At 45.4% G+C, this 26,889-nt stretch overlaps 1 protein-coding gene across 3 annotated transcripts in view; it reads right to left on the bottom strand.

Moving 5' to 3' along the window:
- Nucleotides 1–15,310: 15,310 nt before the first annotated feature.
- The window catches only part of LOC120977673 (ras-related protein rab7-like), a 48,651-nt gene continuing 37,072 nt past the window's right edge, over nt 15,311–26,889 (bottom strand). For all 3 annotated transcript variants that reach the window (XM_040405709.1, XM_040405708.1, XM_040405710.1), the window contains 2 exons: nt 21,612–21,737; nt 15,311–15,714 (listed from right to left, as the gene is read on the bottom strand). In XM_040405709.1, coding sequence (XP_040261643.1) covers nt 15,628–15,714; nt 21,612–21,737 — 213 coding nt within the window. In that variant the 3' untranslated portion in view covers nt 15,311–15,627. The remainder of the gene's footprint in view (nt 15,715–21,611; nt 21,738–26,889) is intronic.

Below are 26,889 nucleotides of genomic sequence, written 5' to 3'. Positions count from 1 at the left end.
AGGAGGCGACACTAAGCACAAAAGGGTGCTCTTCCTTGTCTTCTGGAGAGCAAGAATGAGCAGCAGGCTTGGGGACCCCCCTGGACTCCCCTGCTGCCTGTAACCCAAGAAAAAGGAAAAAATCTAAAAAGATCAGCAGACCTGCAAAGCAAGGAGGTCAGGTCTGCCTCCTACGGACACAAAGCTAAAACTGTTTTAGCTTTGTCCCTATAGGAAGGGGTATAAGTGAAGGGAGGAGCTCACACTTTTGTGCCTCCTAGTGGCAGCAGCTATAACCATGGTCAAGCCTGTGTTCCCCTAATGATACGGATGAGAAACAGATTTTACGGTAAGTAGAAAATCAAATATTTTTTTTGTGTGTGGATTTGATAGTTTTGTTACAGGTCTCACCCTTCCATTAAAAAGAGTGGAATCTGCTCTTTGTTGGTACTGTATTATGCTGTGGTTTTTCTGCATGAAATCTGTGGAAAAAAACGCACATAATCTGCACCATGTGCTGGCACCCTTAAAGGATCAAATGCAATTTCTTGCCCATTTTCATTGGGGGCCAAAGGAACCTTGGGTATCGCTATGTCCTCTAGGAGGCGTTGACACTAGTAAAAGCTGTTAGCTCCTCCCCTGGCAGCTATACCTCCTCCAGCCTGGAGAGAGAGCGCTTCAGTTTTTCCTAGTGTCAATAGTTGGCAAGACCTCCCTGAAGATTTTTTATTTTAGTTTTTTTATTTTCCTTTTCAGGTGTCGCCTAGCCTCCCTGTTCTCCCGGGGAGCACGCCAGCGTTGGTCCGCCAGGCTGCCTCCTCCCCCCACAAGAAGACAAGGTGGACCAGGGCAGCCTCACTCCCCTGCATCCCACCAGCAGAAGGGTCACCTAGGTCCGCCAAAGAAAGATCCTCCTGCCATACCAGACTCCTGCCACTCCGGTGCCAGCTGCTGAGGAGGTGACCTTGCGGGTCCACTTATGGAGGGTGAAGAGGAGGGGAGTACACGGGATTAGGTAAGTATGGAACCCTCTTCCCCCTCCCTTTTTGGCATATCAAGGGTTAACAGTCACGACTGCGCAGGGACTTTATTAATCCTAGAAACAAGACCCCTAAGGCAGAAAGGGTTAATTCCGCCACCAACGATATCGCTCCCTCTCTAGGCCGACTGCTATTCCGGCTCAGGGGGTTAATGAAAAGAGAGGAGAGCCTCTGGGGAATCGCTGTTCTCTCAGCGAAAAAGAGGAGCGCAGGCGACTCCCACTCCCTGCTATTCACCACCATATTCTGCCCCTTTTTGGGAGCCAGTGCCTAGCGCTCCGCTCCGAAAGGGTTAATGCCGCCACCAACGATATCGCGGACGCCTCGTGTGCCGCGGTGCATTTTTAATAACATGGTGGTGGCTACCTCTGCTGGGCTCCAGAGGCAGTGTGTTTTTTGCTCCGGGGGGCAGGCACCTCTGGCCGGTGGGGTCAATTTGCGCTCCGCTACCAGGTCTCTTTCCCCCCCAGTTGGCCGTGTATGAAGCTCAGGCCCCGGCTCTGCAGCATACTAGGCCGCAACTTCATCCCAGGAGGGGGGCAGTGAGCTAGCGCAAATTCTTCCCGCCTAGGTGTTCCCCTCCCCCAGAAGCCAGCTGAGCACCGCCCCTGGTCTTCTAGGCACTTAACCCTTCCTGGCCAGCCACTTCTTTTAGGCCGGTGCCGAGTTAGAAGGCAGTGCAGTTGTTGATATTCAAAAATCACTGATTCAGACCCTGACTTTTTATTCAGAAGCAATCTTCCAAGATTACGTCCACGGTGGCCAGCAGTACTTGTCGTATGCATTGCCCCTTCCATAGGTGGAGTAATTGCAATACAGTACTTACCTTATACATTGTCCCCTGCCATAGGTAGACTAAGTACAATAACACTGTTTTCAGTGCCGGGCGTATACATTCCCTATTCCGTAGGTGGTGGAATTGCATCTCCACTGGGTTCAGTACCTGCCGTACGCATTAGCCCCTTCCATAGGTGGCGGGATGACTTTATCACTGATTACAATGTGTGCTGTATGCATTACCCCCTTAATTAGGTGCAATAATTGCACTCCCACGGGGTACAGGACTCGCCATATGCACTAGTTCCCGCCGTGGGCATTAACCCCCCTTTATAGGGGAGTATTTCCCTACCACTGGCTTAAATACTTGCCGTAAGCATTCCACCTTCCATAGGTAGGGTAATTGCACATGGTCCCAACTGTTGTGCTATCCCTCTCCATAGGCGGACTGTTGCACTTCATCGTGCTTCCAGCTACTTTACCCCCTTCCACAAGTGATCCACTAGCGGGGAATACCTAAACACCTCGTGATGCTGCAATTCAACTACGCCACGGCTCTACGTGCCTTTGCTTATTTCACAAGAGGGCATGGCAACAGTTGGTACCCGCGGGTGCCTGGTACTTTTACTCTAGTGGTATATGGGTGCCGCCAGTGGGTACGGTGGCTATTCCTTTTCCTTTAGTGCTGGTTTTGGACATGCTTATAACATCCTCTGTCTTCTCAAGGGGTTGCCTAGCATTACTTGTGTCCTAGAGACCCCCCCCCATCTCCATGGGCCTCCACCGTTCCAGTCGGTCATGATATTGTCTGCATCAATGCGGAGTGCGCACACCATTGCACATATATGGTGAGTACGTTCCAGCGAGTCGAGTGTTCACTGACTATTCTCTATCCACCACTCCTCCTTCTCTGAGGAAGTGGTTATGCTGGCACTCTGGTTTAGCTACTACAGCATGTTCCCCCACACAGGTGCAGCTTTTTCGCTAATGCTCGAGTTCCTAGTCGCTGCAGTGGGACATCCCCCTCAGCTAGGGGTCCTACCCTGGCGCTAGCTTTGGCAGTTGCTCCTGTTCAGCGCCCTTCCAGGTAGAGTTTTTACGATAGCTCTACTTCACTGGAGCAGTATAGTACGTGGCTTATACACAGTCTCAGGCCACCCCCTCACTTTGCGCTGATGGGGCAAGCGCTGGCTACTACTGTGGGAGTGGTATTTGTGTTACCAGTACATACTTCGGTTTTTACTGCACAGCTCATTCGTCAGGTGGTGGACTCTTCTAGCACTGAATTCAGTGGCCTCTGCGGGTGGCCCCCTCCTCTGCTGCGGTATGGGGCTAGCAATACAGTGTGACTCCTCTTGCCTGGCTTCCTCCTCAGGCAGAGTTTTTTTGCGCAGCCACTTAAACCTTGGCTACTTCTGTATAGCGCCGGTCTCAGATGGGGAATGGGCTTCAGTCCTAGCCTATTCCTCTCCTGTCTTTTTTTCCTCCTCTGGCTCATGGTTAATAGCCACCATCTGCTTTTGCACGGGGTATTCGTTTTGTGGCACTCTGGTCCCGACTGGTGGGCTGTGGCGCCCACCACATCCCTCCTTCTCCAGGGAATCCTTCCATTGGTCCTGGGTGTGCTAACGGTATTTACATGACAGATTCCCACCTTTCTCTCCCGAGCAAGAGATCCAGAAGCATGCAGCGTAGACGCCCTGATGTCTCCTTGACAGGAGTTCTCCCTCCTTACGTGTTTTCCCCTTCCCCCTCCTACCCAGAGTTCTACGGAAGATCAGGATGGAGGGCATTCCAACAATCCTATTCGATCCGGATTGGCCCTGTCACGCATGGTACGCTGACCTTGTTCTCCTTCTAGGAGATGTCCCTTGGTCATTGACACTCAGACGACCTTCTTTCTCAGGGACCGATCTTCCATCAGCATTTAAGGTCTCTTCGTTTGAAAGCGTGGCCATTGAAACCACCATTCTAATGTGCAGAGGGTTTTCGGCGGATGTCATCCGCACTATGATTCAGGCCAGAAAGCCTGCATTGTCCAGGATCTATTACAGGACCTGGAGGTCCTTCCTGGGTTCTGTAAAATCCAAAATATTCCACCATTTCGTTTTTCTCTCCCCACGGTCCTGTCCTCCAATCAGGGTTGGACCTTGGTCTGGCCCTTAGTTCTTTGAAGGGTCTGGTGTCGGCACATCTATTCTTTTCCAGCTCCCTTGGGGCCTGTAAGGATTTTTTTTTTCAGGGAGTGGCACATATGGTTCCTCTGTACCGTCCTCCTTTTACTGCATTGGGATTTGAATTTAGTCTTCTCAGCGCTCCAGGCTCCCCCCCCGCCCTGGAGCCCATGTGGGAGATTTCTCTCCGACTCCTGTCCTGGAAGGTAGTTTTTCTGGTCTCTATCGCTTCCATCAGACTGGTGTCAGAGTTGGCGGCGCTCTCTTGCAGAGAACCCTTTCTGGTTATTCATCGTGACAAGGTGGTTCGGCCGGCCTGTCCCTTCTTTTCTTCCGAAGGTGGTCTCTGACTTCCATATTCACGAGGAAATTGTCCTTCCCTCACTGTGCCCATCTCCTTCATGCCCTAAGGAAAAGGAGTTACACCATTTGGACGTTGTCAGAGCTCTGAAAATCTATTTAGCAGCCTCCGGTCCCTTCCGCCGTACGGATCCCCTTTTTGTCATTCCGGAGGTTGTCATTCCGGAGGGTCCTCTGAAAGGGGTTGGCGGCTTCCAAGGTGGCAATGGCACGCTAAATTCGGTCTACAATTGCTGAAGCATACCGCGCACGAGGCAGCGTTCTGCCCTTAAGTGTCAAGGCTCACTCCACCAGAGCGGTGGGCGCATCTTCGGCTCGGAGGTATCGCGCTTCAGTTGCACAGTTGTGTAAAGCGGCTACTTGGCCCTCCTTACACACATTCACAAAATTTTACCAGGTGCATACTTGCATCGGCGGCTGCTTCCTTAGGCTGCATGGTCTTGCAGGTGGCAGTTTCTTAGATGCCTGCAGGGACGATTGCTTCCATGGGTCTGTGTTTTTACCCTCCGTGTGGACTGCTTTTGGACATCCCACGGTCCCTGTGTCCCCCAATGAATATGGGCGAGAAAAGGAGATTTTTGTATAACTTACCAGTAAAATCTCTTTCTCTGTCTTCATTGGGGGACACGGCACCCACCCAGTATTGTTGTTCGACCACAGTTGTGGCAGTTGCTGGTTTGAACCCCGTTGGGTCCTTTTGGCATGGTTGGTGTTCCATGTTTTTTCTGTGGTTGGCTTGTTTCTCCTACTGCTTGTGCACAAACTGAAGCTCTCTCTCGAGGCTGGAGGGGGTATAGCTTCCAGGGGAGGAGCTAACAGCTTTATCTAGTGTCAGCGCCTCCTAGAGGTCATACAGTTGCAAGAAAAAGTATGTGAACCCTTTGGAATAATATGGATTTCTGCACAAATTGGTCATAAAATGTGATCTGATCTTCATCTAAGTCACAACAATAGACAATCACAGTCTGCTTAAACTAATAACACACACACAGAATTAAATGTTACCGTGTTTTTATTGAACACACCATGTAAACATTCACAGTGCAGGTGGAAAAAGTATGTGAACCCCTAGACCAGGCATGGCCAACCTGTGGCTCTCCAGCTGTTGTAAAACTACAACTCCCACCATGCCCTGCTGTAGGCTGATAGCTGTAGACCAGGGGTGGGGAACCTTTTTTCTGCCAAGGGCCATTTGGATTTTTGTAACATCATTCGGGGGCCATACAAAATGATCAACTTAAAAATTAGCCTGTTATTATTTGGTCAAACATTTTTTTTGTATAATCTTTATTTATATACTCAATTTTTACAAATAAAGAACAGCACCCTGCATCACTGGACCCCTTTACATTACACAGTACCCTGCATCACTGGACCCCTTTATATTACACAGCACCCTGCATCACTGGACCCCTTTACATTACACAGCACCCTGTACCTCTGGACCCCTTTACATTACACAGCGCCCTGCATCACTGGACCCTTTACAATACACAGCACCCTGCATCACTGGACCCCTTTACATTACACAGCACCCTGCACTGTGCAGGACATTAATACATGAGTTACCATGACCATTGACCGGTGCAGGACATTTACCTAGGGTTGCCACCTGTACGGGATTGACCCGGACTGTACAGGGTTTGAATCATGTGTCCGGGTCTCCTTCCGCCTTCAACCCGGACACATGATTCAAACTGTACTGTGGCTTAGCTGGTGGAGGAACACTAGTAGTTAAAGTTGGTAGGGGAAAGTTCTTATCCTTATACAGCAGTTCGGACAATTTAATCTGAGCCCCAATGTCCTCTTCTATACAAATACACTGAGTAATGTAATTGCCGGGATCAGCAGCACAAGGATTACTCTGCAGGGACTATTTGATGGTTTTCGGGCTCAGGCGGAGTAATCCTTGTGCAGAGGTTCTCAGTAATTACATTACTCAGCCAGGGTATCTGTATAGAAGAGGACGTGGGGAGATTAGATTGTCGGGACTCAGAACTGCTGAATAAAGATAAGAACTTTCCCCTAATGACATTGTGATTTTTTTTTAATATGCAGCATGGGGGGAGGGGGTAAATGTCCTGCACTGGTCATGGTAACTTATGTATTAATGTCCTGTGCACTGTGCAGGACATTTACCCCCCTCCCCCCGCCGCTATGCTGCATATTAAAAAAATTTGCTGTATTTCATGATGCTGTCTGGCTGCCTTACTCTCTGCTGGAAATGGTTCCTCGTCGGTGGCGCTGGCTCGTCCTTTCTATGCTCCTCCCATCAGTGTCATCCCAGCCAGCATGAATGGTGATCCCCGCCCGGCGGCGTGACGTCACTCACGGCGGGCGGGGCTGTAAACCTAGGGAAGCATCTTAGCTGCAGTGCAATAGCTGGAGGCTGGCGCCGGCTAACAGGGGGGGGCCGCAGGAGCAGAGTAAATGCTATTGGCTGGCGCCGGCTAACAGGGGCGGGCCGCAGGAGCGGAGTAAATGTATTGCTAAACACACGGACAATGAATGAATGATCGCCATGATCATCCATTCATTGTCAGTGTGTTTAGCAATACATTTACTCCGCTCCATAGTGACAATCGGCGGCGGTGTTTTACAATCGCATGGGGGGCCGGATTGAATGATCTCGCGGGCCGCAAGTTCCCCACCCCTGCTGTAGACTGTCCGGGCATGATGGGAGTTGTAGTTTAGTAACAGCTGGAGAGCCTCTGGTTGGCCATCCCTGCCCTAGACTAATTACATCTCCAAGAGCGAATTGGAGAGAGGTGTCAGCCAACTGGAGTCCATTCAATGATATGAGATTAGAGGTGTTGGTTACTGCTGCCCTGCCCTATAAAAAACACACCAGTTCTGGGTTTGCTTTTCACAAGAAGCAGTGCCTGATGTGAATGATGCCTCGCACAAAAGAGCTCTCTCCCTACAATTAAGAACTGTTGTCTTGCATAAAGCTGGAAAGGGTTATAAAAGTATCTCCAAAAGCCTTGCTGTTCATCAGTCCACGGTAAGACAAATTGTCTATAAATGGATAAAGCTCAGCACTGCTGCTACTCTCCCTAGGAATGGCCGTCCTGTAAAGATGACTGCAAGAGCACAGCGCAGACTGCTCAACGAGGTGAAGAAGAATCCTAGAGTGTCAGCTAAAGACTTACAAAAGTCTCTGGCATATGCTAACATCCCTGTTAGCGAATCTACGATATATAAAACACTAAACAAGAATGGATTTCATGGGAGGATACCACAGAGGAAGCCACTGCTGTCCAAAAAAAACATTGCTGCACGCTTACAGTTTGCACAAGAGCACCTGGACGTTCCACAGCAGTACTGGCAAAATATTCTGTGGACAGATGAAACCAATATTGAGTTGTTTGGAGGAAACACACAACACTATGTGTGGAGAAAAAGAGGCACAGCACACCAACATCAAAACCTCATCCCAACTGTGAAGTATGGTGGTGGGGGCATCATGGTTTGGGGCTGCTTTGCTGCGTCAGGGCCTGGATGGATTGCTATCATCGAAGAAAAAATTTATTCCCAAGTTTATTAAGACATTTTGCAGGAGAACTTAAGGCCATCTGTCCACCAGCTGAAGCTCAACAGAAGATGGGTGTTGCAACAGGACAACGAACCAAAGCATAGAAGTAAATCAACAATAGAATGGCTTAAACAGAAGAAAATACGACTTCTGGAGTGGCCCAGTCAGAGTCCTGACCTCAACCTGATTGATATGCTGTGGCATGACCTCAAGAAAGCGATTCAAACCAGACATCCCAAGAATATTGCTGAACTGAAACAATTCTGTAAAGAGGAATGGTCAAGAATTACTCCTGACCATTGTGCACGTCTGATCTGCAACTACAGGAAACGTTTGGTTGAAGTTATTGCTGCCAAAGGAGGTTCAACCAGTTATTAAATCCAAGGGTTCACATACTTTTTCCACCTGCACTGTGAATGTTTACATGGTGTGTTCAATAAAAACATGGTAACATTTAATTCTTTGTGTATTATTAGTTTAAGCAGACTGTGATTGTCTATTGTTGTGACTTAGATGAAGATCAGATCACCTTTTATGACAAATTTGTGCAGAAATCCATATCATTCCAAAGGATTCACATACTTTTTCTTGCAACTGTAGCTATACCCACGGTTCCTGTGTCCCCCAATGAAGAGCGAGAAAGATTTTACTGGTAAGTTATACAAAAATCTGCTTTTCTGGGAAAACACGATGTAGAGAAAAAGAGTTGAGATCAGGCACAACCCCTATGATGGTGGTCCAGAATCAATGCCACTACTAGTGTTCAGCAAAGTGAGCTTCGCATGCTTCATCCGAAGTCTCTTCGTTCAAAACTTCGGGAATAATACTGTACATAGATTTTTTTTCTCCGTACAGTATTAGAATGTATTGGCTCCAATGAGCTGAAGTAAGTTAGGCTATTTTCACACACGCATTTTGGAGAGATATGTCATGGAACTGTAAAAACAGATTTGTTACAATATTACAACCGCATGCATCCATCATGGACTGATCAGTTTGTGTTATTTGTAACATAGCTAAGACGGATCCATTATGAACTCCATTAAAAGTCAATGGGAGATGGATCTGTTTTCTATTGTGTCAGAGAAAATGGATCCGGCTCAGTTTTGGTGTCCGCCTCCTGAGCGGAATGGTGACTGACCGGAGGCAAACTGATGCATTCTGAGCGCATCCTTTTCCATTCAGGCAAAACTGATCTGTTTTGGACCGCTTGTGAGAGCCCAATGATGGATCTCACAAACGGAAAGCCAAAACGGGAGTGTGAAAGTAGCCTTATTTGCGAAGTCATGCACATAGTTGATTTTAAAACTTGAAACCAAACTCTGCTTCGGTTCTAACTGGTACCTCGGAACTGAAGTTGAGTTCGGTTTCAAGTTGATAGCGAAGAAAGCTGCTGCCAGACACTTCTGGCGGTAGCTTATCTTCCAGGAAAACAAAAAGATTGGGTGAAAATATTCATTTTACCTAATTCCTTTCTGCCTGGACATCGCTTGGGGGGCTTCCCACACACATTAGTGTTGGCCGAACCTCCCACTAATGTATGTATGGGGGGCCTTTTAGGTTGGTTTTACACATGAAATCTGGTGGCTGACTGCTCTCTCTGCAGATCCCACAAGCAGTTTCCCTGCAAACATCTGAATGGGAGAGTGGAGAAAGCCACTGCCAGACCCCTGAGAACAATAGTACTGAGCCCCTGATACTTCTGCAGTCAATGGCTACCATATCTAATGTGTATGGCCAGCTTTATATGTGGAATGTGCCCGATCTACACTCCTTTTCTATTCATCTACTGTAATATCTTACTACATCTGCATAGCAGTTGGAGGTTTATTTTTAAACTCCTGAACAGAAACCGGACCCCATCATAGTCGTCAGTGGGGGTATATCTGGCTCTGGTTCATGTTCTGAATTCTGCACCAAGGAGCAGAACAACAAAATTAATGGAAGAGCTGAACAATGGACATAACTCTGGTGTGAACATGCCCTAAAAGAGTGTGCGGTGTTCCTGTGATTATTTTCACCCTTCTCCTCCAAATATAAAACAATCTACAAATATAAGGTTTCTATATCTAGGAAATTGATTATATGCAATTTCCTTTTGTTGCTGTAATTGCTCACAACTTGATGGTAGAGCGTAAGGCAATAAATAAGATTCCCTGTTGTCGTCCTAGAAGATCGTAAGTAGTTTGCTTCGCAACCTCCACCACCTCTGAGGTCAGTGAGTAACAGACAGCTATACGTGCATATGTGATGTTTTTGTGGCAATTTTGTTTTTAAGGAGTTGTCCGGGTTCAGAGATGAACCCGGACATGCCCATATTTTCAACCAGGCAGCCCCCTGACAAGAGCATTTCATGCTCTGATACACTCCCTTGCCCTGTACAGGGTGTTTTATTTTTTTATTATTTACAATAACACACTGCCGGGCTGAGGCTTCCATCCGGCTGTGTGTTCGGTGACGTCACCGGTACTTATGGGCGGGCTTTGGCGCTGCCCTAGCTGTTACAGGCTAGGGCAGCACTAAAGCCCGCCCATCAGTGCCGGTGACATCACCGGGCTCACTGCTGGGCAGAAGCCTCCGCCTGGCAGCCCTAAGGAGAGCCCAGTATGTCACCAGATCTTCTGAAAATGCCTTTGCCTTGCGCGATTCAGCACAGGGCAAAGGAGAGCAAAATGCTCCGATGCTCTTGTCGGGGCTGCCTGGGTGAAAATATGGGTATGTCCGGGTTCAGCTCTAAGCCCGGACAACCCCTTTAAGCAAAGCCAGAAGTGAATTTTAAGGGGTTTTCTGAGAACTTTTATACCAATGACCTATTTTTGGGGGTAGGCGATCAGTATCTGATAGGTGGAGGTCTGACACCTGGGACCGCTGCCATTCAGCTGTTTGAGAAGAAGACACCAGTGCTCACAGTAGCACCACTGCTTTCTCTTGGCTCAGTACAGTGGCTGTGCTTGGTATGGCAGCTCAGCCCATTCACTTCAATGGGCTGAGCTGTGTCTAGGCCATGTGACTGATGAATTGCGAATGTCGGTGTCTTCTCAAAAAGTAGATTGGTGGGGGATTCCGGGTGTTGCAACCCACCGATCAGATCAAGATGACCCATTCAGAGGATACGTCATTTAGTATAAGTCTCAAACGCCTTTAAACAGGACTAAGAAATCTCCACTTTTGTCTTTGGCTGAAAAAACTGCACTGTAAAATCTGCCCCCTAAAAGGAATTATGAGCGTCCTCTATACAAAGCAGCTTTAAGATATGCTCAAAAAGGGAAAATCTGGTGCAAAGGAAAAGTAGAGCAGTGGTATAGCACAGTGATTTTGCTATGGATTGCACCTTTACAATAGGGTTGCATTCACACAACCATATGTATTTTGTGGTCTGCAAAACATAGATCTGCAAAAAAAAAAAAAAACACCAATGTCTGTTTTTTTTTTCTTCTTTTTTTTAAAGAAACATTGTAACAGAGTTGAGCAAAGCAACTGTCAGATGCTAGATCCTAAGTCGCTTCGTTCAAAACTTCAGAATAATACTGTATGGGCTCTAATAAGCTGAAGTTACAGTCAGGTCCATAAAAATTGGGACATGGACACAATTCTAACATTTTTGGCTCTATACACCACCACAATGGATTTGAAATGAAACGAACAAGATGTGCTTTACCTGCAGACTGTCAGCTTTAATTTGAGGGTATTTATATCCAAATCAGGTGAACGGTGTAGGAATTACAACAGTTTGTATATGTGCCTCCCACTTGTTAAGGGATCAAAAGTAATGGGACAGAATAATAATCATAAATCAAACTTTCACTTTTTAATACTTTGTTGCAAATCCTTTGCAGTCAATTACAGCCTGAAGTCTAGAACGCATAGACATCACCAGACGCTGGGTTTCATCCCTGGTGATGCTCTGCCAGGCCTCTACTGCAATTGTCTTTAGGCTACTTTCACACTTGCGTTTGGGGTTCCGCTTGTGAGATCCGTTTGAAGGCTCTCACAAGCGGCCCCGAACTGATCCGTTCATCCGCAATGCATTCTGAATGGATAAGGATCCGTTCAGAATGCATCAGTTTGGGTCCGTTCCGCCTCCATTCCGCTCTGGAGGCGGACACCAAAACGCAGCTTGCAGCGTTTTGGTGTCCACCTGGCCGTGCGGAGCCAAACGGATGGTGCAATTGCAATTGCAAACGGATCCGTCCCCCATTGACTTTCAATGTAAAGTCAGGAGTCCCTATTAATATACCATCGGATCAGAGTTTTCTCCAATCCGATGGTATATTTTAACTTGAAGCGTCCCCATCACCATGGGAACGCCTCTATGTTAGAATGTACCATCGGATTTGAGTTAGATCGTGAAAACTCAGATCCGACAGTATATTCTAACACAGAGGCGTTCCCATAGTGATGGGGACGCTTCAAGTTAGAATATACTAAGAATATACTAAGAACTGTGGACATAACGGCCCCCTGCTGCCTGGCAGCACCTGATCTCTTACAGGGGGCTGTGATCCGCACAATTAACCCCTCAGACCCCCTCCCTCAGACCCCAGTTTTAAATTCATTGGTGGCCAGTGCGGCCCCCCCTTCCTCCCCAGTATTAAATTCATTGGTGGCCAGTGCGGACCCCCCCCCTTTCTCCCCAGTATTAAATTCATTAGTGGCCAGTGCGGCCCCTCCTCCCTCCCCCCCCAGTATTAAATTCATTGGTGGCCAGTGCGGCCTCCCCTCTCCCCCCCCCCTAATTAAAATCCCCCCCCCCATCATTGGTGGCAGCAGAGAGTTCCGATTGGAGTCCCAATCACTGGGGTTCCGATCGGTTACCATTGCAGCCAAGACGCTACTGCAGTCCTAGCTGCCATGGTTACTTAGCAATTTTAGAAGCATTATACTTACCTGCGCTGTCTGTGGCCGGCCGGTCGCTCCTCCTACTGGTAAGTGAAAGGTCTGTGCAGCGCATTGCTTATAGCACAGACCTGTCACTTACCAGTAGGAGGAGCGCCCGGGCGGCCACAGACAGCGCAGGTAAGTATAATGCTTCTAAAATTGCTAAGTAACCATGGCAGCCAGGACTGCAGTAGCATCTTGGCTGCCATGGTAACCGATCGGAGACCCAGCGATTAAACTGGGACTCCGATCGGAACTCTCCGCTGCCACCAATGATGGGGGGGATTTTAATTAGGGGGAGAGGGGAGGCCACACTGGCCACCAATAAATTTAATACTGGGGAGGGAGGGGGGGCCCGCAGTGGCCACCAATGAATTTAATACTGGGGAGGGAGGGGGGGCCGCATTGGCCACCAATGAATTTAATACTGGGAGGGAGGGAGGGGCCGCACTGGCCACCAATGAATTTAAAACTGGGGAAGGAGGGGGGGCAGCACCTTATCTCTTACAGGGGGCTATGATACGCACAATTAACCCCTCAGGTGCGGCACCTGAGGGGTTAATTGTGCGGATCACAGCCCCCTGTAAGAGATCGGGTGCTTCCAGGCAGCAGGGGGCAGTTATGTACACAGTTCTTAGTATATTCTAACTTGAAGCGTCCCCATAACCATGGGAACGCCTCTGTGTTAGAATATACTGTCGGATCTGAGTTTTCACAATGTGAAAACTCAGATCTGAAAAAGCTATTTATGCAGACGGATCCGTTCTGAACGGATGCAAGCATTTGCATTATAGGCGCGGATCCATCTGTGCAGATACCAGACGGATCCGCACCGAATGCAAGTGTGAAAGTAGCCTTAGTTCCTGCTTGTTCTTGGGGCATTTTCCCTTCAGTTTTGTCTTCAGCAAGTGAAATGCATGCTTAATCGGATTCAGGTCAGGTGATTGACTAGGCTTTTGCATAACATTCCACTTCTTTCCCTTAAAAAACTCTTTGGTTGCTTTTGCAGTATGCTTTGGGTCATTGTCCATCTGCACTGTGGAGCACCGTCCAATGAGTTGAGCAGATAATATTGCCCGAAACACTTCAGAATTCATCCTGCTGCTTTTGTCAGCAGTCACATCATCAATAAATACAAGAGAACCAGTTCCATTGGCAGCCATACATGCCCACTCCATGACACTACCACAACCATGCTTCACTGATGAGGTGGTATGCTTAGGATCATGAGCAGTTCCTTTCCTTCTCCATACTCTTCTCTTCACTCTGGTACAAGTTGATCTTGGTCTCATCTGTCCATAGGATGTTGTTCTAGAACTGTGAAGGCTTTTTTAGATGTTGTTGGGCAAACTCTAATCTGGCCTTACTGTTTTTGAGGCTCACCAATGGTTTACATCTTGTGGTGAACCCTCTATATTCACACTGGTGAAGTCTTCTCTTGATTGTTTACTTTGACCACACAGACACCTACCTCCTGGAGAGTGTTCTTGATCTGGCCAACTGTTGTGAAGGGTGTTTTCTTCACCAGGGAAAGAATTCTTCGGTCATCCACTACAGTTGTTTTCTGTGGTCTTCTGGGTCTTCTGGGGTTGCTGAGCTCATTTGGCCATGCCTAATGTTTTTGCTATCTCTCTGATGGGTTTGTTTTGTTTGTTTTCAGCCTAATGATGGCTTGCTTCCCTGATAGTGACAGCTCTTTGGATTTCATCTTGAGAGTTGACACCAACAGATTCCAAATGCAAATAGCACACTTGAAATTAACTCTGGACCTTTTATCTGCTCATTGTAATTGGGATAATGATGGAATAACACACACCTGGCGATGGAACAGCTGAGAAGCCAATTGTCCCATTACTTTTGGTCCCTTAACACAAGGGAGGCACATATGCAAACTGTTGTAATTCCTACACCGTTCACCTGATATGGATGTAAATACCCTCAAATTAAAGCTGACAGTCTGCAGGTAAAGCACATCCTGTTTGTTTCATTTCAAATCCATTGTGGTGGTGTATAGAGCCAAAAATGTTAGAATTGTATCTATGTCCCAATATTTATGGACCTGACTGTAGTTATTTACAAAGTGGCTCCGTGACTTTGTTGACTTACTTCGGTGGTTGATTTTTTAAAGTGGAAAAGCACTTTAAAACTTAAAGCCAAACTCTGCTTCGGTTCCAAGGTACTAGTCGGAACCAAAGCAGAGTCCGGTTTCAAAGTGGTTTTCCACTTTAAAAACTAACTTTGGCTCATTGGAACCCATACATTCTAATTCTGTTTTAAACGAAGCTACTTCAGATGTAGCATCCAAAGCTCGGTTTGCTCAACTCTAATTGTAACAATGTCTATTGTTCTCAAAACTACCAAGAATAGGACATGTTCTATCTTTTTTATGGGATTGCAGAATGGACATATAGATGCAGGGACCACACAGTGTGCTGTCTGCATTTTTTGCACCCCTATTGAAATTAAAGGGTATACACGTGTGAATGGGGTCTAAAATGGCTAAAAGAAATACAAATTCTCAGCATGTGAACAAGTTTTTGTAAAATTTTTATTCACTTCCATTTTAGTGTTTTCCCCCCTGAAGGGTCATCAGAGAGCAATATGAAATTTTGTTCCCAATGGTGGTGGGAATGTTTAATAAAACAATTTGTAAAATATTAAATTAATATGATGTGTGAATAAAGACATTAAGAAATAAGTCTTTGTCCAATAGACGGCAGAGCATTCTGTACCTCATCACTTGCAAATGAGCCTACATCGAAAGGTTTTTCTATTGTGTCATCAAGAGTTGTCGTCTGTCCACTTGTTGTGTGCTCTGGGATGCCCAAGCACTTCATGCAGAAGACCAAATCCAGTCCTGGCATCCAGCAGGGTACATAGGAAATTAACAGTCACACTTCTTTTTGTGTTTGGCCTTTTTTTCTAATAGATTCACTGATTCGTTTGCTGCAGTCTGTCCTGATAATTTAGGCTGTGGAGAAAGGTGTAAGAATATCCCATTACGGCCTGTATAGTGAATCGGCATGAACGTAAAGTAGCTGGCAGTATACACAGGGTACAGCCACATGCTGTGGATTCTCTGCATTAGAGCATCATGTGGAAAATTGCTAAATTCACATTAAAAGCAAAGTAGGTGTAACATAAAGTGAAATCGAAAAGATTTGAGAATGAATAAGCATACGCAGGCTGTGTGAATAAATATATTTACTAAGTGATTAAATATACAATAACACAAATAAATCGCATACAGAATAATAAAAAGTAAATATCACTAGCCTAAATGGGGTGGAGACTCAGTCGATCATGCTATAACCCATGGCTGTCTACCCCGTTATAACACATGACCGACACCCCAGGGTGTACAAGATAGATAGGGCAATCATACTCACATCCTACCTAGATGGAGGGCCTGGTGGAGTCTGCCGAGAAAATGTGGGTCATAATGTTTTATCCTGTTAGCCCCTCCTTCAATGTGCAGCAGGCATGTCTGGGAGATCACTCAGGAATGTGGTCTTATCAGCACAATGGGGGATGGATACTATTTCTAACCCACATAATTACAAGGGAAACTTATAAACTATTACACAAAGTATTAAAGGGGAGAATCAATCAGTCACTTAAAAATACCCTTACTATACAGTAGGTGACAATTTAAACACTAGAAAGAACCTGCAGCGTAAAGTCTCTTGCACAGTGGAATTTTGGTCCGCAGCATGTCAGTAGTTGCAGGTTTTACCCGCAGCTTTCAATCTTTGCAACGACTGAAAGGAGCAGAGGACCCACTGAAATGCAGCAGCAGCAGTTTTTGGACATATCCAATATGGAAAATCCACAATGGAGTCGCTACATGTGTCTATAGCTGACCTCTCAGGTCTTTTATGCTACTCTGAGGTCAGTATTTTACATATGTGCAAAATGTTTAGGTTACTTCCAAACTTGCGTTTTCCGGTATTGAGATCTGGCAGAGGATCTCAATACCGAAAAAAAAAAAAAAACATTTCTGTTTAGTCCTTATGCATTCTGAATGGAAAGAGATCCGTTCAGGATGTCTTTTATTCCGTTTTGTGACCGGACTGCAAAACACATATGGTCATGTGCATGTAGCCTAATACACTACCTTAGGGCTCATGCACACAACCTTGTGTATTTTGCGGTCCTCAAAAAATACGGATGCTGTCCGTGTGCATTCCATATTTTGCGGAACGGAACAGCTGGCCCCTAATAGAACAGTCCTATCCTTGTCCGTAATTCGGACAATAATAGGACATGTTTTATTTTTTTGCAGAATGGACATACGGAAAGGGAATGCACACGGAGTAACTTCCTTTTTTTTTTTTGGCGGACCCATTGAAAGGATTGTTTCCGCTTACGGAAAAAAAAACGGAATGGACTCGGAAAGAAAATACGTTTGTGTGCATGAGCCCTTAGCAAGTGTGCAGCAAGAATATTCAGTAAACCTGTACCTTCCATAAAATAAACCCCTGATAAGGGCTCATGCACACAAATGTATTTTCTTTCCGTGTCCGTTCTGGGTTTTTTGGCGGACCGTATGCGGAACCATTAATTTCAATTGGACCACACAAAAAAAAAGGAAGTTACTCAGTGTGCATTTAGTTTCCGTATGTCCATTCTGCAAAAAAATTTAACATGTCCTATTATTGTCCGCATTGCGGACAAGGATAGGACTGTTCTATTAGGGGCCAGCTGTTCCGTTCCGCAAAATACAGAATGCGCACGGACGCCATCTGTATTTTTTGCGGACCGCAAAATACATACAGTTTTGTGCATGAGCCCTAAGGTATTGTATTATGGTGAGATCCAGGTACCTGAATCAGGCAGAAACTATTAATGAAAAGTTACTAAAGTGACCGGTGCATATAAAGTTCAAGTGACTCCTAAAAATGCAACATTTATAATGTCAAATGTTGTAAACCAAACAAGGTAGAAGGAACAAAGCAGAAAAATAAAGGAATATTCTCCAGCATCCGTCAGTATTGGTCGTCTTTATTGTAGATCGGCATAACAGTACATGCTTCAATCTTCACCACCCTCCACCACAGGTTAACATGTTTCAAACTTGGAAGTTCTTAATCATAACCTAGTGGCGTGGACCCAACACCTGAGGTTAAGTAGGTACATCAGCAGGGGGAGGAGTGGTGGGAAGGGGTGGGGGAAGGAAAACTGCTGAAGACACAGCCACTTAACCCCTGGGTTGCCACATATCAAATCCAACACCTTTAAACATGACAAAACATATACTACAAAAACCATAAAAAGACAGACCACCGCTGTCTAGTGTAGCATTGAGAATGCCACGTGATACATGGGACATAAAAAATGGATACATAAAACCATGTCAGAGCACAACTCAGAAGGAACAAAGCCCCGTGCATATCGCCACTGCCTGCAGCTTCATAAGGGGTGACCCCTGATGAAGCCACAGACAGCGGTTTTACACGCTTGCACTTTATATGCACTGGTCACTTCAGTATTTTTCATTCATTAAGGCCTCTTTCCCACGGGCGTGTGTGCCCCGTGGTTGTGCTGCGGCCCGCAAAATACGGGCCGCAATGCACGATCACAGTCCTCGGCCGCAGCGAATCGCGGACCCATTCACTTAAATGGGTCCGCAAACCGGCCGTTCCGCAAAAATATAGGACATGTTCTATCTTTTTGCGGAACGGAAGTACTTGAAGAAACCCCACGGAAGCACTATAGTGCTTCCGTAGGGTTCCGTTCCGTGCTTCCGTTCCGCACCATTCCGCATCTCCGGATTTGCAAACCCATTGAAGTGAATGGGTCTGCATCCGTGATGTGGAATGCCCACAGAACGGCACCCGTGTATTGCGGATCCGCAAATGCCATTGGGAAAAGAGGCCTTAGGCCTCTTTCACATGGGCGTTGCGGGAAAATGTGCGGGTGCGTTGCGGGAACACCCGCGATTTTTCCGCACGAGTGCAAAACATTGTAATGCGTTTTGCACTCGCGTGAGAAAAATCGCGCGTGTTTGGTACCCAAACCCGAACTTCTTCACAGAAGTTCGGGCTTGGGATCGGTGTTCTGTAAATAGTATTATTTTCCCTTATAACATGGTTATAAGGAAAAATAATAGCATTCTGAATACAGAATGCATAGTAAAACAGCACTGGAGGGGTTAAAAAAAAAATAAAAAATCATTTAACTCACCTTAATCCACTTGCTCGCGTAGCCGGCATCTCCGTCTGTCTTTTTTTTACTGTATAGGACCTGTGGTGAGCATTAACTATAGTTCAAGGACCTGGGATGACGTCACTCCGGTCATCACATGGTACGTCACATGATCTTTTACCATGGTGATTCACCATGGTAAAAGATCATGTGACGTACCATGTGATGACCGGAGTGACGTCATCCCAGGTCCTTGAACTATAGTTAATGCTCACCACAGGTCCTATACAGTAAAAAAAAGACAGACGGAGATGCCGGCTACACGAGCAAGTGGATTAAGGTGAGTTAAATGATTTTTTTATTTTTTTTTAACCCCTCCAGCCCTATTTTACTATGCATTCTGCATTCAGAATGCTATTATTTTCCCTTATAACCATGTTATAAGGGAAAATAATAATGATCGGGTCTCCATCCCGATCGTCTCCTAGCAACCGTGCGTGAAAATCGCACCGCATCCGCACTTGCTTGCGGATGCTTGCGATTTTCACGCAACCCCATTCATTTCTATGGGGCCTGCGTTACGTGAAAAACGCACAAAGAGGAGCATGCTGCGATTTTCACGCAACGCAAAAGTGATGCGTGAAAATCACCGCTCGTGTGCACAGCCCCATAGAAATGAATGGGTCGGTATTCAGTGCGGGTGCAATGCGTTCACCTCCCGCATCGCATCCGCGCGGAATACTCGCTCGTGTGAAAGGGGCCTTATAGTTTCTGTCTGATTCAAGTACCTGGGTCTCACCATAATACATTACCTTATCAGGGGTTGAACATGTGGAAGATGCGGGATTACTGATTATTCTTTTATCGTACACTTCCTGTGTAATAGTTTTTAACTTTGTGATCATGTTTTGGATATCAATCAACTTGGGGATGTAATCATGTGACTTTGAGGTGTGGCCATTTTTTTTATGTGCCCTTTACTATTAGAATTGGTTATTACTAATGTTGAGCGAACTTGTGATTTGCAAGTTCGACGTTTGGGTTATCTAAGAATTTCATAATGAATTACGTTACCACGGACCATAATGGAATTCTATGACGGCATGCATCACGGAAGCCTAAAAGAGGCATTCCGTATTGCTTTCCGTCATAATAGAAATCTATGCTGGCCATAGACTTCTATTATGACGCAATGCCTCTTATAGGCTTTCGTGATGCATGCCGTCATAGAATTCCGTTATGGTCCGTGGTAACGTAAATCATTATGAAATTCTTAGATAACCCGATCTCCAAACTTGCAAATCACAAGTTCGTTCAACACTAGTTATTACAGCTCTGCTATTCACATAATGCGGTGACTGCAGTACAGTAGACAGGCAGTGAGATGGCAAATCACAGCATCTTAAATCATTATGGTGCTGCAAGCAGTGGCGTACATGTAGAAACGAGGGCCCCATAGCAAGGATCAAACCAGGCCCCCCACACAGGACAAAAGGGTTTCTGTCTAAACCTCTTTCAATGACCCTTGGGCTATTTTTTTCCACTGCCTCATTTGCTAAAAGTTGTTCCTTTAGAGCAGGGGTACTCAACTGGCAGACCGCGGTCCGAATCCGGGGGCGCAATGGGCATTTCTACTATGGAGGGGGCACAATGAGCATTCTTATTCTGGAGGGGGCACAATGGAAATTCCTACTTTGAAGGGGGCACAGAGGGCATTATTACTGTGAAGGGGGCACAATGGCCATTATTACTGTGAAGAGGGCAAAATGGGCATTGTTACTATTAAGGGGGCACAATGGGCATTGTTACTATTAAGGGGGTACAATGGGTATTACTAATATTAAGGGGCATTATTACTGTGAAGGAGGCACAATGGGGATTATTACTATGAAGGGGGCACAGTGGGGATTATTACTATGAAGGGGGCACAATGGGAATTATTACTGTGAAGGGGGCACAAAGTGGACATTACTACTGTGAAAGGGGCACAGAGGGGGCATTACTATTGTGAGGGGGCACTTAGGGTATTCATACTCTGTGGGGAGGAACTAAGGAGGCATCGCAATGTGTCAGGGGCACTAAGGAGCATCGTAATGTGTGGGGGCACTAAGGGATCACCCTGCTGTGAGGGTGCACTTAGGGGTATCATACCCCGTGGAGTACTAAAGGGATATCATACTGTCTGAGGGGCATTAAAGGGGACTGAATGTACATTCTTGTTGTGATCAGCAGAAAAGAGATTAGGTGGGCTTGGAGGTGTGGATTATTGTAATCAAAAATTAATAATAATAATGCAGCGCTACATGCCAATGGTGTTGTCCCTCCTTATATATTTTTTTTTGTTTTGCATCTCGTTCCTTCATCCTACAGCAGACCTTTACAAAAAGTACTTGAGTACCCCTGCTTTAGAGGGTAGAGTCCTGACCAAGTTTTCACGCCCAGTAGAAGAGGGGATGATCCCAACAGGGCCCCCTCTTGCCCTGGGCCCCATAGCGGTCGCATGGTCTGCCGCTATGGTAGTTACACCCCTGGCTGCAAGTTCACTATAGTGGTGAGGTGTTCACTCGGGAAATAAAGCTCCCACATAGAGCATATTTCCCAGACTGAATACGCTCATGTGAAACCAGCCTAAGGGGGCAGTTATGCTGTTACTTGCTTCTACCAGGTGGGCACGTGTAGATAGGTATTTAGCACAGTGTTTTACATTATTTTGTTACGTACATGTTTTAAGGCAAGTCTGATTGCTCCTAGGAACGCCTCATTTACATTCATTGCTTCTTTGGCACTCGTTTCATAGTACTCTGCTGTACATGCTTTACACCATTCCTGTGCCTGGCGTGGGGTGACCTATAACAAAATAAGTATTGTAAGTATAATATTAAGCCCTAATGCACACAACCGTATTTTTCATCTGTGTGCCATCCACGTTTTTTTGTGGATCGCACAATGACTCATTCATTTCTATGGGATCATACACACATCTGTATTTTTTGTGCAATTCTGCGAATTATAGAACGTGGCCTATTCTGGTCCATATAGCAGACAAGAATGGTCCTTTCTATTGAATGGAAGGTATCTGTATTGCTTTACAGTGTGTTGTGGATGTGAAGTCACCGCTGCAGCCAGGTAAACAGATCCTGACCGGCAGCATGGGATCTATCTATCAATCTATTCTTTGTTGCAGGTGGTTTGGCAGCAGTAATTCCCAGACTGAACGCAGCTTCTGTGACATGAACTCACGGCATTATAATGATGTGTTCCTGCCAGACCTCCTGAATAGTACTTACATAATGCAGTCAGTACAATTCAGTACAGCTGGGGTCGGGCTTGAACACACAGCATTATATTGCTGTGTGTTCATGTCACAGGAGCAGCGTCCAGTCTGGGCAATACTGCTGTCACACGGAGTGTATTTCACAGACTGAGTACGCTTGTGTGAAACTGGCATTAAAGGGGTATTCCGGTTATAATAAAGGGGTTATCCCATCTTAGACAATGGGACCCACACTTACAAGGAGAACGGAGCGGAGAAAGTGGAGGAGGGCGCATGCGCAGCCGCCCTCCATTCATTTCTATGGAGCCGCCGAAAAAAGCCGAGCGCTGGCTCGGTTTTTTCCGTCGGTCCTATAGAAATGAATGGGAGCGGTGCGCTCCCATTCACTTCAATGGGAGAGGTGGGGAGCTGCGCCTGGTGCTGGACGGACCCCGGGAAACCCGGAGTCCTCCAGCCACAACTCTCCCCGGCTCCGTTCTCCTTGTAGGTGCGGGTCCCAGAGGTGGGACCCGCACCTATCAGACAATGGGGGCATATCCTAGCGATATGCCCCCATTGTCTAAGATGGGATAACCCCTTTAAGTTATCCTCTATCTGTAGGCTAGGTGATAACTATTAGATCGTGGGGGTCCTACTGCTGGAACCCCCACCGTTCACAAAAACGGGGGCCCAATACCCCTGCAATGAACGCAATTGCGGACAAGAATAGGACGTGCTCTATGCTTTTTGCAGGGCCGCGGAACGGAACTATGGATGCAGATAGCACACAGTGTGCTGTACGCATCTTTTGCGGCCCCATTGAAATTAATGGTTCCACACCCTTTCCGCAAAATTGAGGAACGGATGCGGACCCATTCATACAGTCATGTGAATGAGCCCTTATTCTGATATTTCTTCTTTTTTTTTTTTTGCCTGATTAGAATGAATGAGGAAACAAATCATTAAAACCAATGATGGAAATGTATGAAAACTGATAAAAAAAAAAAATAGCGAGTAGTTGCCCCTTCTGCTTACATTTAGCAAAAAGGCTTCCTAAGGGAAAGCAGACTCTTGATTGTCACGGACAACTACTCTTGCTTTCCAATAGTTTCGATACAGTTCTGCTGGGTATAAAGGAGCAGCCTAGCTGTCTCATGACACCCAGTGCACTAGTATGCATGGCCTTGTGTTCAGTACCCAATAGCAACAGATCCACCTGTTAGACACGTGTAGGCCTCCCAGCATTTGCGTAAGCAGAAGTTCATGCACCCAGTGTGTATGTGCCACGTAACTATTTTGGAGCTTTCATGCAAACAGTGACTACTGGTATGGAAAGCTGCCAGTGGAGCGCGACTAGGATACAGGTGCACAAGACAGGTTTAGACAAACACTTGCAGTTCTTCACCATTGGAAAAGTGAAATGAAAGAAACTGTGTGACTTGCTTAGCTATAAGCCAGACCTTAAAGGGGTTCTCCCATGAATAAAATCAAAATCAGACTTCATATAGTACATGATAATCTTTAACAAAGCCAGAACCAGCCCTGTACCTCACATGGATCCAGAGATCTCCACATTCATTGCTCTGCTAGATTTATATCAAGTTGACAGCTCAAGGGGAGCGTCCTTTCTGCTGCAGCTCAGGGGGCGTGCTTATGTAAAATTGTTTATTAAATGCAATTACAAAAGTATTACGATCCAGTTGCTGGTTTGAAAACTGTAGAATATTGTTCGTGGGACAACCCCTTTAACCCCTTCCCGCATTTTCACGTACATGGGGGAATGTTGTGCCTTACCGCATCTTCATGTGCATGTACGTGTTGTGATCGGGCTCCATCGGCCCCCCGCACTGTGCTGACGGGAGGCCGATGGTTGCCATGGCAGCCCCGATGCCTTACACGGGCATCGGGGTCTGCCAGCTACGGAAGCCCAGGAGATCCAGCCTGAGGGCTGGGTCTCCTAGGCAACTGTCAGCATCTTACTGTGTAAGACGCTGACAGTTCAATTCAGTACAATACAGAATGTATTGTACTGAATTGAAACGGGGATTAAACCCTGAAAAGGTGAAGTCCTACAGTGGGACAAATATAAAAAGTAAAAAAAGTGAAGAAAAAAAAAAGTAAAAAAAAAAAAAAGGCCACTCACCATAAAATAGTGTTTAAAAATAAATAAATAAAAAAGACATTAGGTATTGCCGCGTCTGTAATGACATGTTCTATAAAAATTTCACATAATCTACCACCTCAGGTGAACGACTTAAAAAAATAACTATGAAAACTGAGCAAAAAATGCTATTTTTTTGTCACCTTACATCACAAAAAGTGTAATACCAAGCGATCAAAAAGTCATATGCACCCCAAAATCATACCAATCAAACCGTCATCTCTTCCCGCAAAAAATAAGACTCTACCTAAGACAATCGTCCAAAAGATTTAAAAAAAATATGGAGACACTAAAACATGTTTTTTTTTTGTTTTAAAAATGATATTGTGTAAAACTTAAATACATAAAAAAAAGTATACATATTAGGTATTGCCACGACCATAAGAACCTGCTGTATAAAAATAATCACATGAACTAACCCCTCAGGTGAACAGCGTAAAAAAAATAAAAACAGTGTCAAAAAAGCCATTTTTTGTCACCTTACATCACAAAAAGTGTAATACCAAGCGATCAAAAAGTCATACGCACCCTAAAATAGTACCAATCAAACCGTAATCTCATACTGAAAAAAATGAGCCAATATAACAAAATAATAGCAAAGACAGGTGCACTCTGCGGTCTTACTAAACCCTCAAACTGATTTTAAAATGGAGAGATTAGCCAACATGTCCTACGGTGTAGGACATGTCTGAGCCCGGGCACCACGCCAAGGTTTCTCAAGTAGCCCGGGACCTAACACTCTCCTACCTGAGCCGTATGGGCAATACCAGGAGCCAGTGGGCAAATTACAGGAGCATGAGGCCGACTCACAAACAACTCACCAGTGACCTCCAGCATGAAACCATGCTAGCAATGGGAGGAGGGAGGAGTCTGCGAGTCCCACTCAAGACTGGCTGATAAGGCCCAGGCCTCACAGGTGCACCTGAATGTAGCCTGTAGATAGAAAACAGGCACATTTAAATTGGAGTTTATACACCTCCAGGCATCTCTATATATACAAACTGAAAAGTATGGTGTGGTATTAAACAAGCAGGAAGTGCTCAAACCCACATGCAGTTGTGCATATATATACAGGGGAGCAAATCCTGCACTTGTGGCCCGTTGCGAATGACGATCCCTAGCAAAAATGCATACAGTGGAGGATGTCTGTGAGTCGGCCTTCATGCTCCTGTAATTTGCCCACTGGCTCCTGGTATTGCCCACATAGGCACAGGTAGGTGAGTGTTAGGTCCCGAGCTACTTGAGAAACCTTGGCGCGATGCTCGAGCTCAGACATGTCCTACACCGTAGGACATGTTGGCTAATCTCTCAATTTTAAAATCAGTTTGAGGGTTTAGTAAGACCGCAGAGTGCACCTGTCTTTGCTATTATTTTGTTATATTGATTATCACATCCACATAATTTCTATCTTATGTAGGATGTCTATTGTGGTACTTGTGGTTCGCTGCGGTCATCCTCCACTGTATGCATTTTTGCTGGGGATCGTCATTAGCAACGGGTCACAAGTGCAGGATTTGCTCCCCTGTATATATATGCACAACTGCATGTGGGTTTGAGCACTTCCTGCTTGTTTAATATCACGCTATTCTTTTCAGTTTGTATATATACTGAAAAAAAATGAGCCCCTACATAACACAATCGCCCAAAAAAATAAAATAAAATTATGGCTTTCAGAATATAGAGACACTAAAAAATAATTTTTTTCAAAAATGCTTTATTATGTAAAACTGAAACAAACAACCATATTTTGTATTGTCGCATTCGTAACAACCTGCTCTATAAAAATACCACATGATCTAACCTGTCAGATGAACATTGTAAATAAAAAATAAAACGGTGCCAAAACAGCAATTTATTGTTACCTTGCCTCACAAAAAGTGTAATATAGAGCAACCAAAAATCATATGTACCCTAAAATAGTACCAACAAAACTGCCACCTTTGCCCGTAGTTTCCAAAATTGGGTCTTTTTTGGAGTTTCTACTCTAGGGGTGCATCAGGGGGTCTTCCAATGTGACATGGCAACTTAAAATTATCCCAGTGAAATCTGCCCTCCAAAAACCATATGGCGTTCCTTTCCTTCTGCGCCCTGCCGTGTGCCCGTACAGCAGTTTATGACCACATATGGGGTGTTTCTGTAAACTACAGAATCAGGGCAATAAATATAGAGTTTTGTTTGGCTGTTAACCCTTGCTTTGTTACTGGAAAAAATTGATTTAAATGGAAAATCTGCCAAAAAAGTGAAATTCTGAAATTTCATCTACATTTTCCTTTAATTCTTGTGGAACACCTAAAGGGTTAAGAAAGTTAGTAAAATCAGTTTTGAATACCTTGAGGGGTGTAGTTTCTAAAATGCGGTAATTTTTGGGTGGTTTCTATTATGTAAGCCTCACAAAGTGACTTCAGACCTGAACTGGTCCTTAAAAAGTGGGTTTTGGAAAATTTCTGAAGATTTTTAAGATCCAAATAATGAAGTAGACATATGGGAAATGTAAAGTAATAACTATTTTAGGAGGTATAACTATCTGTTTTAAAAGCAGAGAAATTACAATTTTGAAAATTGCAAATTTTTCAGAATTTTTGGTA

This window comes from Bufo bufo, chromosome 8 (assembly GCF_905171765.1).
Source record: "Bufo bufo chromosome 8, aBufBuf1.1, whole genome shotgun sequence".
NCBI classification, from domain to species: domain Eukaryota; kingdom Metazoa; phylum Chordata; class Amphibia; order Anura; family Bufonidae; genus Bufo; species Bufo bufo.
Note: the sequence above shows the minus strand (reverse complement) of the source record. Positions and strands in the feature narration are given on the sequence as shown.